Source organism: Alosa sapidissima, chromosome 20 (genome assembly GCF_018492685.1).
Source record: "Alosa sapidissima isolate fAloSap1 chromosome 20, fAloSap1.pri, whole genome shotgun sequence".
NCBI classification, from domain to species: Eukaryota; Metazoa; Chordata; class Actinopteri; order Clupeiformes; family Clupeidae; genus Alosa; species Alosa sapidissima.
Genome location: NC_055976.1, coordinates 29,571,686 through 29,585,826, shown reverse-complemented (window position 1 = coordinate 29,585,826; position 14,141 = coordinate 29,571,686). Strand labels below are relative to the sequence as shown.

General features: G+C 47.8%; 1 protein-coding gene across 2 annotated transcripts; it reads left to right on the top strand.

Annotated features, from left to right (window-relative positions):
* Nucleotides 1-1,206: 1,206 nt before the first annotated feature.
* Nucleotides 1,207-7,105, top strand: polr2m (RNA polymerase II subunit M). 2 transcript variants are annotated; one of them, XM_042073942.1, is made up of 5 exons: nucleotides 1,207-1,235; nucleotides 1,359-1,489; nucleotides 1,864-2,457; nucleotides 3,111-3,324; nucleotides 6,094-7,105. In XM_042073942.1, exons 2-5 carry the CDS (start codon nucleotides 1,380-1,382, stop codon nucleotides 6,229-6,231), a joined length of 1,056 nt encoding a protein of 351 aa, XP_041929876.1. In that variant the 5' UTR covers nucleotides 1,207-1,235; nucleotides 1,359-1,379; the 3' UTR covers nucleotides 6,232-7,105. The 2 variants fall into 2 exon arrangements, with proteins under 2 accessions (XP_041929876.1, XP_041929874.1); XM_042073940.1 differs by lacking the exon at nucleotides 1,207-1,235 and having other exon boundaries at nucleotides 1,242-1,489.
* Nucleotides 7,106-14,141: the final 7,036 nt, after the last annotated feature.

Genomic DNA, 14,141 nt, shown 5'->3' with positions numbered 1-14,141 from the left:
GGTGCCCATCCCAGCCTTTTTGAGCCTCCTCAGGAAGTACAGCCGTTGGTGGGCCTTCATCACCAAGCTGCTGCAGTTGGTGTTCCACAGGTGTTATAATCCAGTCACCAACCAGTCTGCTGCAGCTCAACCTTGTTGCTGGAAGTTAGCCTACGGGGACTATTTTCAGCTGCTGCATGATATCATTGTGCTGCTGCACCCATGGTGTTCCTTGATTATTATGCTGGAATGAGAGTATAGTTCCATGTCAGATCAGCCACGTTTCATTTTCTGTTGGTCTTATTACACTTTTTAACTTGAGAAGAGACAAGTTTTAAATAGGAAAATTACCAGAAATCTTAGTCACTTTTAAATGTAATGCTAGCAGGCGAGATGCTAATGGTCTAATCCGATTCAATGATCTATGCTAGGCTGGAGCTAAAAGTGGTATCACCAGACTCAGAGAACGGCTGGATGAACTGGAGAAAGGTAAAAATCAATTGTTAACTCAAGGGCAGTTCCCCAAATGGTGGAATATCCCTTTAAAGACAAATGATGCTATTTATTATTTCCTCAAACTCAGTATCATTGACCTTGGCTCATTTTCTGTGAAGAAAATAAAAAAAAGAACTTAATTGCAATGACTGCCCACAGTGTTCTGTACTTGTTATATTTCCTGAGCTATATGTAGTTTGTAACAAAATATTTTTTGATGTATGTGTGCCCACCTGTGGCTGTAGCCATGGTTTCATTCTGAGTAGCCTAGCCTACAACGAGAAATAGACAGCTTGCATTGTTTCACAACCGCCACCAGAGTGCAGCGTCGTAAAGCGAACTCATGGATTGGTGAAGTTTGCACCAATTATATTTTTTTGCCTATTATAATCAATCTATGATTATAATATAGTATTTGCACCAGGTATAATTTTACTGAAAGATTGTGTTCAATTTACAGATAAAGTTACAGTAAGCAAGTAACATTCTAGCATAGTCACGCAATTTAATATTTCATCAAGTTCTTGCTGCAATGAAACATTCCATAAAGACACACAAAATGTCATTACTGTAATTGAATGCAATGTATTGTAGTTACTGTGAATGTGAATCAATACCTGAACATGAATATGCCTTCTCGACATCGTCGTGCCATTGAAACTGTCTATTTGTATTTTGGAGGACCAACCATAGACAGTAAAAGAACAACAGATATCGACAGTGCGCATTCTATTATACTTCCGGTTTGATGACGATGTCCGGTGAGAACGCAACTTGAACATGCTGAGTGAACCGTCATGAATGTCCCTGCATTATTAATATTACGTATTTATATTAGTACTAATAATTAGCAGACCCTATGAATTTGTTGTTGATCACGACAGTGTACTTCAGGGGAAGCAGCAATGTCTGCGCCAAGGACAGGGGGCCAAGGATTGGTCGGTGATCTTCGGAACAAGAGCAAAGAGGAGCTCTGTGAGCTACTCCTACGCCAGGAGAAATTACTGAATAACAAGTAAGCTTCGCCGTGAGTTTGGATTTAAACGACAAGCTAACTTTACCACTGTCCTCCATCTGATGTTCTGCTAGCTTAACTGAAGCATGAACGCCATTGATAACACTCTGGCTACTAGACTTGTTGGTTTAGTCGCTAGCAGCAGGGCTCAGTTCTGCTGTGTTGGAAGTTAAAAATGATTACTGTATGTGCCACCATTATCAGTGAAATTGTCAAGTAAAGTATGACCTGTGTTGATCATATAAGGCAAGTTGTTTACTATATTCTATAAGATGTAACGTGTAGTGCATTATACGAGGAACAGTACCGTTCAGAATAAGCTTGTAGAGTGTTGTGTTTTAGCTATGTAACTGAGGGTGTGTCTGGTTGACTAGGAGGTTCATCCACACCCTGCCTGATAAGGGGAAAAAGATCTCGGAGTTTGCTGAGCGCGTCCGTCAGGCCCTCGTCCACGTCGAGGAGACGGAGAGGAAGCAGAATGACCTGTCCTCGTTGCGGACCGAGTTCCAGGCCCAGTACCAGGAGGCTCTGACCCGCCGGCAGCCTCAGCCCAGAACCTCAGCACCAAGCCTGGGCAGGACTGAGGGGGCCACTGGGGCAGATGGACCACCGGAACCCAAACAAGCAGGACCCACACCTCAGGGTATAGCCGAGAGCCATGACAACAGAGACAGGGTTTCCCGGCAACAGAGCCCTATGACCCCTCAAGCCATGGAGACCGTCCCAGATGGGGAAAGCAGCGCCCCCCGAGATAAGGGGTCAAAAGAGAGTGACCTGGTGGAGGCGCTAGCCCGGATCGCGCTGTCAGAGCCGTCTGGGACAGAAGCTTCCGGAAGGTCCAGTGGCGGCGGAGGCCACAGAAACCCGTTCCTGGGCAGGCCGGACCAGAAGAAATCGCACTTTGAGGAGATGATGGAGAGGGCGGAGAGGTCTGGCTCTGCTGCCAGAACCAAGTTCAAGCCCAACCAGTTGAGTGGACACAATTGGTTTGCATCCAATTTCCATGAGGTGGCCTGAGAACAGCTTAACCAGAGCGTGATTGATGATGATGATGATGATGGTGGTGGTGATTAGTTTTATTTTAGACACAGGTTTTCCACAGAAAAACATGTCTGACATAGTTGGCATAGTCATCAGTAATTAAGTACGAGACATACAGATATAATATTTCTCTACTGGAGGGATTCACTGATAGTTCTTTTCTCAGCCTCAGTATGTAGTCCTGATGTGTAGGCTACCGGCTGGTAATGAGCACTGATATGACTATGAGAGTGAACTATAAAAATAACAATCAGCCTACCATCAATGTGCTACGAACGTGAAGCTTTATTTTGATCAGTTGCACTCTGGTTGACACACGATAAACATAAAAATAACTATATAAATATGAAATAAATTGTATAACAGATAGCATATTTCAACCAGAAACAAACTTTAACTTGTTTATTTGTGTTGGTATGAGTGCATGGTATCTGAGTATCATGAGTACCAGTACAGGGGCACTGTATACCACTCTATACTGTCTCAGGCTGAGGGGATCGCTGAAGATGATTTCTGAAATGGAATATTCCTGTAGAATTACTTTTTTATTACTGGTGTCTATTGCTGTTCCCACTTTCAGGCTGCTCCCCAATTCAGGGTCCCCCTCCCCCGCTGGGTCCCCAGGGGGTGAGTCGCGGCCGCCCCTCTCCGCTGAGGCCAGAAGGCAGCGGGACATGAAGCACCTGGACGACATCACGTCCGCCCGGCTCCCGCCACTGCACTACGCCCCTGCCCAGCTGCTGACACTGGACGAGGCGTCCGGCCTCATGAGGGAGCAGACACAGAGGCAGATGGTGCGGACACGCACACGCACGCACACACATGCTCGCGCACGCACACACACACATGCACGCGCACGCACACACACGCACATGCACGCGCACACACACACACACACGCACACACAAACATGCACACACAAACATGCACACACACACACGCGCATGCACGCGCACACACGCACACACGCACCTGTATACATACCCTTATAATATGAATACAGTAACTGTAAGAGGTGTCACATGCACAAACATACACACCTGTATACACTCAGCTGTATACAGTCACTGGAAAAGCTATCACACATACACACCTGTATACGCTCAGCTGTATACAGTCACTGGAAAAGGTATCACACACACACATACACACACACACACCTGTACACAATTGGATGACACAGACATCGCGACCACGGCAACACTTAAGAATATAGAACTTTGAGTTGCTATTCAACTCAACATCTAAGACACCTTATTAGACACAGTTTGTTTCTTTTGTGTTATGTTTTGTTGAGCGGAACTGGATGTCACCTGGACAATAGATTGGACTATAAACAGACACGCACACTGGTCCTAACCGTTTATAGACTCGTGTGCTTACAGCACTAAAACTCAAAGGAAAACCACGGAGTACACACACACACACACATACACACATACAATTATACATTTAAAATGTAATGTATTCTGACCCACTTTCAGGAAGTAGGGACCTGGTTTGAATGTGTGTTCCTGGTGATAGTTGGAGTCAGTCTTGGGAGTGTTTGCCTAAACCCAGCTGCACTGCCACAGATGAGCTGCGAGAGCCTTCCAAAGGCCCTCTGCCTGGTGCATGATCAGACTTTTACACTAACAGAACTGGCTCAGACCTCTGCCTGGTGCATGATCAGACTTTTACACTAACAGAACTGGCTCAGACCTCTGCCTGGTGCATGATCAGACTTTTACACTAACAGCTTTACGAAGGCCCTCTGCCTGATGCATGATCAGACTTTTACACTAACAGCCTTACAAAGGCCCGGTTCATGATCAGACTTTTACACTAACAGCTTTACGAAGGCCCTCTGCCTGGTGCATGATCAGACTTTCCCACTAACAGAGAACTGGCTCAGTTCTGGTTCACATTTCAGATGATGAATCGTTTGGACCAAGATTCATTATTTCGGAACCTGAAAAGGAGCTGGCACTAAAAAATAGTTGTTGTTTTTTCTTTGAACTGAAGTGGATGTGTCATTCTACAGTTCAGTTATGCGTGCAACCCCCTCTGTTGAAGACATATCCTTAATCCCATTCAAAACTGGTGGAAATGCAGGCTGGTTCACTAGATAGCATCAAAGTTCAAAGAATTGAACTGAACGGAATCAGTTCAAGAACCAGTTCTCTGTTGGTTGAAAGACGCCCTTAAGCGTCCTACATACTCGCCACTCCCGACCGGTAGCGCGACAATGTGACGTCACGGGAGCGCCGTAACCATTTATAGTCGCGCGTGGTGGTCGCGACACTAGTTGCAATATTCTCCTGAATTGGCATTGGCCTCAATGGCAGTAAAAACTCCCCTCTGTGATGATACTTCAGACTTCGGTTGCTGCTATTCACAACTACCATCATTACCATCTAGTTTCCAAAGTGTGTGCAGCTAGATAGATAGATAGGTAGATAGATAGATAGATAGATAGATAGGTACTTTATTCATCCCGAGGGAAATTTTAGCAAGTAAGCTAGCTGGCTGGTGCTGAGAAATGAGTTTGTGTAATTTCCTGAGGTGGAAAGAGATTTTTTTTCAGGTCTTAGATATCCTTTGGTTGAAAATAAATATCTTTGTTACCTTTTGCTGGATTATTAGCATGTCCCTGGGTCCTAGTAACCTGACTCTCGCCAGATGAATTTCGTTCCGCCTAGCTCCACTCACATCCATCTGGGATCGCTTCCATTGAGAGTGATTTCAGCACGAGATTGTATGGTAGAGCCAATCAGGACGCAGGGGGGGGAGTTTCATAGATGCAACGTAGCGTAGAAGCGGAGCAGTTTTGACGTCACATTGCTCTACCGGTCGGGTGCGGCGAGTATGTAGCACGCATTAGTCTCCGTCATGGTGGAGGACCATGTACGCAGTTCCAGCCAGTCAGCACTAAGGGGCGCTCACGCTCCAATGTTGCCTCAGGACAAGGCACAGATGGGACGTGTGCAGTGGATAAGCAGCGGAGCTCGAGTGACAGCAGGACTGACTCGGTGCTTTCAGAGCCAGAAGAGAAAACAGATCCCTCAAATGTGCACATACAGACGGCCATCACATGATTGTGTGTTTGGGTGCCATAAAATGAGCTGCCCACTGAAAATGCCCTGAGAGAGCAGGCCACAGGCCTGTGCTGGTCTGATGTGACCGATGCCTAGTGTTGAGTCTGTTGATGAAATCAGCAAATTAGTTTGCCTGTCATAGGATATAATTGATGATATATCATTCATATATAATTCTGTGTCTGTCTTGTTTTGTATGGGTGTGTGTGTGCATTTCTTTTATGCTTGTTTGTTTCTGTGTGTGTGTGTCTGTGTGTGTGTCTGTATGCATGTATGTATGTATGTATGTATATGTGTGTGTGTGTGTGTCTGTATGTGTGTGTGTGTGTCTGTATGCATGTATGTATGTATGTATATGTGTGTGTGTGTGTGTGTGTGTGTGCCTGTATGTGTGTGTGTGTGTGTGTGCCTGTGGTGTGTGTGTGTGTTTGTATCTGTGTGCCTGTGTGTGTGTGTGCCTGTGTGTGTGTGTGTGTCCTGCTGCAGGAGCTGGAGGCCAAGATGGCTGCCCAGAAGCTGTCGGAGAGCCTGAGCTGCAGCATGGGGTCGTACCACCCGGAGGGCGGGTCGCTGGGGGCGTACCGGGAGGTACGGGACGACGGGGCCTCCGACGACGACCAGTAATCCTCACACTCACTACAGAGAAAGAGAGATATGTATGGGGCTACATGGGAAGGAGGGGGGGGGCATGATAGAAGGAGGAAGAAGAGAGAGACAAATGGAGGGTAGAGAGATGAAGAAAAAGAAGAGGAGAGAGAAAGAAGAAGAGGAGAGAGAGAGAGAGAGAGAGAGAGAGAGAGAGATGAACGGATGGGATATGAGCTCTCTCTCCGTCACCTCTAGTACCCCAGTCTGGGCTCAGCTTATGGGCCCCTTCACCAGTCGACCCACAGCTGGGGGGCCACTGTGTGTGTGTGTGAGCGAGAGGACCAGCTGGATGGGGGGGGGGGGGGGGGGGGGCACACTGTTCAGAGATGCCAGGGGCCCTTAGCAACGGCCGGGGGAAGGGGGCAGGGGCCTGGAGTCGAGGAGAGGAGGGGGCAGTAGAAGGGGGCAGCAGGGGTGAGAGAGTCCCAGGAGACGGGCCTAAGTGGCATTGAGTTGTCATTCCTGACAGCGTCATGCTTTAATAGGAGGAGAAGGCTGCTCTTGCCCCCACAGACCCCTACTGTGTGTGTGTGTGTGTGTGTTATGTGACAGAGGGAGTGGGTGGCACCACCAGACAGTAGACATGGTGGCAAAACTGAGGAAGGGATGCTGGGATAGTGTGTGTGTGTGTGTGTGTGTGTGTGTGAAAATGAAAGAGAGGAAAAAGTGTGTGTGAGCGAGAGAGAGTACGAGTTCTGACCAGGCCCTACAGATCTCCGTGTCCCTTGGTTACCTGGACTCACGGGAAGCCCCTTCGCCTGGCAGGAAGGAAGAATATGAGAAAGTTATTTTTCTATTACTGCTCTGTGACACGTTTTCAAAAATAAAATAAATATATATGTTTTCCTAACCTGCTCTCAGCGTGTTCCTGGTTGCCAGAGTATTAACCCCAAACTTACCTGAGCCTTCAAGATCAACTCCGCTAATCTCTATGTAATTTGAGATCAACAAACTTCAAAGAAGCAACCCCCCCGCCCACCCCCTGCCGTTGTTTGGTTAACCCTTGCGGTGCGGTGGGTTGGGGGTGCTGGGCTGCCATCACTTAAGGCTGGCTGGACCTCTTATCAGAGACGAGATCAGCATGTCGCTATGGCGATGATTAATACTGTTCTGCAGCGAGTTGCCGTGGCATCTGGTTTGAGTTTAGATGGTGTTCCTGTTCAGCGAGGCAGCGATGGAGAGACGGAGGAGGTGGGGAAAGAACAAATAGATGGACAGATGTGACAAACGACAAGTGCCGTCGTTCACACACACACACCCACACACACACACTCTTCAGAGAGGAAGTGTCTCATTCCCATAGAAAACACTGTAAACTCAAAAAGGTAATCACTCTCCCCTGATGAATCCCACTCCAACCAGCCATGACCAACAAGGCTCTCTGCCCCCTATCTCCTTATGAAAGAGTCTCCTCTGCTTTTGAAGTAGACCTGGGGGGTATTCCAAGTACGTGGTTTAGTGACACACCTGGGTAAGTTGATTCAAAGTAAGTGGTAAACCTCCTAATAGTGGAGCTGTGTGGCTTCATTCTCCTAAAATAATGCCATAGGGCTTGTGTTGTAGGAGGTTTACCACTTACTCTGAGTTAACTTACCCAGGTTTGTCACTAAATCACGTACTTGGAATACCCTCCTGCTTATGGTGTTTGTCACACGTAGTGGTAGATAAACAAACATCCTACCACATATTTCACCTAATGAGCTGCTTATCTATTTAGCATGACTCTTCATCCAGGTAGATGAGCTGATAAGCGATATCACCTGTGTTTAGCGCACAGGTAGAACCACTGCATGTGTGATTGAGCTGCCTCTGCTCAGAAGCCCCCAGGACAAGTCCAGGGACAATAGTGACCAGAGAAAACGTCCCCTGGTGAATGTTGAAGAAACTCGTGAGACTCATCAGCTCAAAGGGTAGATTGAACCGAGTGGGGCAGAGAGCATGAGGAGACAGAGGCAAACACTCCTCTCTCATTCACACACACACACATTTGCCATTCTTGACTCCTCACCTTTTTCCTGCTCTTCATCCTCAGATCTCCAGCACCCCCATCTTTCCTCTCAAACACTCTATCCTTCGTTCTGCAATCCCCTCCTTTCTCTCAACCACTCTTTCCCCCTTTTTTGTGCCTTTCTCTCCCTCCTTTTTCTCTCGCTCGTTCTGCATTTCTCTCCCTCCTTTTTCTCTCGCTCTTTCTGCCTTTCTCTCCCTCCTTTTTCTCTCGCTCTTTCTGCATTTCTCTCCCTCCTTTTTCTCTAGCTCTTTCTGCATTTCTTTCACTGTTTCTCCACCTGTTTTCCCCTCATTTGTTCTCCTCACTCTCTATCCCCCTCTATATCACCCTTTGGTTCCTTCTCTCTCTCTACCTTTCTCTTTATCCCCCTCTTTCTTCAGTTTCTTCATACTTTCTCTCCACCTCATTCTCTCTATCCCCCTCTATCCCTCTTTGTGCTGTTCATTCTCTCCATCTCGTTCTCTCTGCCCCCCTCTACCCCTCTTTCTGCCATTCTCTCCATCTTGTTCTCTCCTTCTCTCTCCATCTCGTTCTCTCTGCCCCCCTCTACCCCTCTTTCTGCCATTCTCTCCATCTTGTTCTCTCCTTCTCTCTCCATCTCGTTCTCTCTGCCCCCCTCTCTACCCCTCTTTCTGCCATTCTCTCCTTCTCTCTCTCCTCCATGTTTTCTCTATCCACCTCTCCTGGGTTCTTCTCGGCTCTCCAAGTTCCCATAAATATTCCCACAAGACACACTAGAGCCAGTTGCTCTTTTAATGTGACTCAGGAATGTTGATGAGGAGAGAGATGTGACTGTGTGTGTGTGTGTGTGTGTGAGAGAGGGCGCTTTGTGTCTGATGTTGCTGACTGGCGATGATCTCTGATAACCTCAGGTAATTGTGGAAGCGGCGCTGAAGCATGCGTGGGACCCTGAGTTTTTTTTTTCTGCCAGGCTGTTTTTCGTTGGAAAGGGGGAACACATGTGAGAGAGTGTGTGTGTGTGTGTTTCGATATGGCCTCTGATAGACTCCAGAGCACCCAGCCTAGCGTAGCTCAGCCAGACGTTTAATAATAAATATCTCAACCCCTCCCGAACAGGGATCTTCCCAAACTGGGATTAATTACTGACTACCTTGCTTACATAAACTTGGAGACTGTTACCAATTACATGTGACTTTTTTTTCTTTCTCTGTGTATGTATGCATGTGTGTTTTCTGACAGCACATTGTGTGTGTGTGTGTGTCTGTCCACCTTTCTTTGACAGCATTGTTTTGTAACTGGGTGTGTGAATGTGTGTGTATTCCTGTGATGGTATGCAGTATTTGTGCAGGAGTGTGTGTGTGTGTGTGTGTGTGGAGTGTGTTGATAAGGCTGAGCTGGAGTTAGTATTGTGTAGCACAGGCTGTGAAGAGGGGTTTTAACTTAACTGTGTTTAGGTCTCTTGTCCTTCCATGTGACCGGCTGGAGTCTGCTAGTGATTTTCTCTGACTGGGAGCCTGAAATCACCAGTGCCCAGGGAATACCACTCGGCTTGCTCACTCCCTCTCTCGCTGTGTGTGTGTGTGTGTGTGCTGGAGAGAGGGGGGGGGGGGGGGGGGGGGGGTGTAATGGGATGCAAATTTTAAAGATGCTAAACGTTCTAAAGGCTATAAGGCCCAGCACTTTTGCACAGTGCAAACACACACACACACACCCTAGTGAACCCTAGATTATCTTTATACAGTACAAATGTGTTTGCATGCTACAACTAAGTTTGTCTTATATAGATGGAGATGTGGAAGCATCCTCAGTTGGCCATGCTGTGCCTTGTCATGTCTAAGATGATTCCAAATCTCAGCCATTCCAAATCTGATGACCGGAGAGAGAACCATGTCGCGCACATTCTAAAGATAAGGAGGAGTGCATTACTGGACACTATATCCAAACACCTGCATGAATATCGCTCACTTTTCCAAGATTCATCATTTCAACTCCAGACCTCTCAGGAGACAGAAGTATGTCTTCTAAAGAACACCTGAAGATATTCTAAGTGCCCCTTTTCTTGTCCCCTCATCAGGAACTTGAGAACTGGTGAAGTTGTGGACCTCATTTCTAAAGGTTCTCCATGGATCAAATATGACATGATGACGTTCCTGTTTGGGGCCTGTGCTCCCATAGAAGAAGAGCTTGTGAAAGTGGAGGCCAATGACTCACTCGGCAGATGTAGGCCATGTTATGTTATGGAAGACGTGGTGCTGGAGCAGACTGTTGATGCCACACCTCGTTATCTTCAGGATAGGGAGTCACATGACTGGGACCCAGATAAAAGAGCCCAGCCATCTGCACTCCGATCCACTCCATATGAGTGTATATAAACGTTGTTGTGTTGATACAGTTTGTCACGTCCTAACTTCATAAATCTCTCTCTGCCTCCCTTCACAGGGCTTGACCACAGCAATACGCTAAAGTAACGGCGCTTAACCTCAGCTGCCGCAGAAGGAGGGATGACAAACTGTCTCGATGACATTCGAAGCGGCAGATTTATGCGCAGGGCTTTGATCGCGAGGCCTGATTTTTCAGCTGAGCTTTCATATCGGAAATTGGCTCGTTGGGTCATGTCTCGTCACGGTGGGCTGGAGGAGCGTCTGCGTCGCCAGCGAGCAATTACATGGCTCCATCTCCGTCTCCATCAGTGTTTGGGATATTCCTCACACGCCAACGGCAAGATCTGTGTGTGTGTGTGTGTGTGTGTGTGTAAGATGAGCTGCACCATGTGAACAGGACCTTTGAGAATAGAAGTAGTCTAGCTAGGGGCCCCCCTGATCCACTGACTGACATGCATGTAATTGCTTTGGTCCAGCACCAGGTGGCAGCAGTGGCATTCTGTCAGCTTTGGCCTGAGCCCTGGACACCCACGGCTGTGTTCCAACGTACCTTTTCAAGCTTAACGGACAGACCACCAAAGTGTCCATATGAATGACTTCCAAAAGCCTTTCTGGTCTCTAAATGGATAAACATGCTTTTCAGGCCGATCTCTCTATCCCCTTCCCCCTCTCTCTCTCTCCCTCCCTCTCTCCCTCTCTCTCTCTCCCTCCCTCTCTCTCCTACTGAAGCCAGCGCTCATGGGCAGTTTGAAGTCAGGCCTCGTGGAGCTGCTCGTCATCGAGTGTTCCATCTCCCTACGACGTGCCAGCCGTGTCTGCTTGCCTGCTTGTTTTGGTTTGCTGTCAGAGGCTATTAGCTGCCTTTGAATCTCATGACTAAGGGTGATTTAGCTCAAGAAGGTAATGCAGTGGTGCAGCATTCGCTCCAACCAGCCATCTGTGGTTTTCTGTGTGTGTGTGTGTGTGTGTGTGTGTGTGTGTGTGTGTGTGTATGAGAGGGTTGAGGACTGAGGGGGAGTGGGAGTTGTTCCAGATCCTCCTTGCACCTGCAGGCCCCTGATAACATCCCAGGCAAGATGTGTGTGTGTGTGTGTGTGTATGTATTTACGGTCATCCCCAGAGACTGTAAGGGAAGCCAGCTTTCGAAAGTGAGACCCCGACATCTGGGCCTGAAAACACAACTCGCAGTCTCTCAGGAAACACAGTGTGACAATTACGAGACGGCTGCAGTGTCTCGCCAGAGAAAAGACACACACACACACACACACACACACACACACACACACACATGAACACACTGACGTTCACATATGTATGCACACATGCAAAAGCAACAAAGAAGTGGGAGGCAAGAGAAGGGCAAAGCTGGGCCTACACGCTGGGCCTACACGCTGGCGAGGAGCCGGGGCCTACACGCTGGGCCTACACGCTGGCGAGGAGCCGGGGCCTTTTGGGGCGAGGGCACCAGCCGTGATCCAAGAAGCTGCCAGTAGTCCTCAGTGCCCCCCCCCCCCCCTCAGTGCCCTACCCCCCCCGTGCCCCTGCCAGTGGGCTGGCGTGGCTCCAGCGAGGGGCAGCGGCGGTGGGCAGAGTTGGAGTGTAAGCCTGTCAGAGACTCATCACCAGGAGGAAGCCCGCACCACGGGAGGTGCATGCTGTTCCAACACACACCACAGGGGGCGCTCACTGTTCCAACCTACGGCACGGCCAGAGATGGGGGGGGGGGGGTATGGGTCAGAGGGAGCGAGGGAAGAAGGGAGGGAGGGAGGTTAGAGGTATGGGACTTAAGGAAGATGAAAGTTGATGTAAGATATGCAAGAGAGAGAGAGAGAGAGAGAGAGAGGTTGATATAGGATAGAGAAGAGAGATAGAGAGAAAGGTTGATGTAAGGTATAGGTGAAAAAGAAAGAGACAGAGAGAGAGAGAGAGCGAGCGAGAGAGGGAGGTGTGAGATACAGGGGTTATATAGCTAGAGGGAGGTGTGAGATACAGGGGTTATATAGCTAGAGAGAGGTGTGAGATACAGGGGTTATAGAGCTAGAGGGAGGTGTGAGATGGAGAGAGGGAGGGACAGTGTGAGATACAGTATATAGAAAGAGGAATGTAAGATAGTGTGAGATGAACTGAGGTACTGAATGAGAGGGGAAAATGGAGAGAGTGAGTACAAGTGAGACAGAAAGACAGGGAGAGTGTGTGTGTGTTTCTTTTCAAACTGTGTGTGTGTGTGTGTGTGTGTGTGTATGTATGTCTGTTTGACGAGAGAGAGAGTGTGGGAGACGATGAGAGTGTGTGTGTGTGTATTTTCTTTTTCAAAGATATAGACTGTGTGTGTGTGAGAGAGAGAGACAGTGTTTAAAGAGAGAAAGGGAGAGAGGGTTGCCTAACTGTTATAGTGGAAAACATTCCCATTCCTGTGTCCAGATTAATGTAGCAACAACAACGCGCTTCAGGCCAAGTTTTTTTTTCTCTTTTCAAGTTGTTTTTGGTTTGAAATATGCATCGTTTATGCTTCAGCCTCCCACTTACCCCCCCCCCCCTCTCTTTTTTTCTCTCTTGCTTTCTCAGTTTTTGCATTTTTTTAGCTCTGCCGTCAGCTTTGTTTTGAGTTGGCTTTTGTGTGTGTGTGTGTGTGTGTGTTTGGTTCTTGTGCGGTGTGTGTTTGTTTGGTTCTTGTGCAGTGTGTGTGTGTGTGTGTGTTTGAGTGTGAGTGTGTGTGTGTGTGTGTGTGTGTGTTTGGTTTTTGTGCGGTGTGTGTGTGTGTGTGTGATATGTGCTGTGTTTGAGTTGCTCTTGGCCAGGAGGGAGCAGCAGTCCAGAGAAAAACACCCAGCGGCATGGGTGCCTCATTCTCATACTGTGTGTGTGTGTGCATGTACACACATTTACACACTCAAACACACGTATACACACACACAAACAACAACAACAGCACATTCCCAGATACAGTACATACTGTAGATCACCACACACACACACACACACACACACACACACACACCAAAAAATCTGTCACACACAAGTGAGTGAACACAGAGCATCATTATAACTGCTTGTAATTTTCTCTCTCTTCAAGTAAGATTGTGTGCGTGTGTGCTGTGCATGCGTATGTGTGTGTGAGTGCATGCATGTGTGTGTGTGTTTGTGGGTAAATTAGCTGTCACTAGGAGGTCAGGTCCAGGCCTTGCTAACCCGAGTGCTACACTAACTCCTTTCACTGGCTCAGAAAACACACACAGGGCGAAATGTCAAACATTGTTACAGCCGACACTCTTCATAGTACCACAGGTGTGAAGGCTTTTACATGGGATTCAGTGTGTGTGTGTGTGTGTGTGTATGTGTGTGTGTGTGTTTGTGTGATTTGAGTTCAGGTGGTTCTGTCCAAACTCAGAGGGATGCTGCGCCTTCGGCAGAGTTAGAGGTTCTCAGGTCACGGAGTAAATGCTGAAGTGTCTGTAACTAGAAACCGTAGTGGAATTGAAATTGAATTGAATGTGTTTTTGATTCATCACATTCTCACTGAGGTCTGAGGCAGC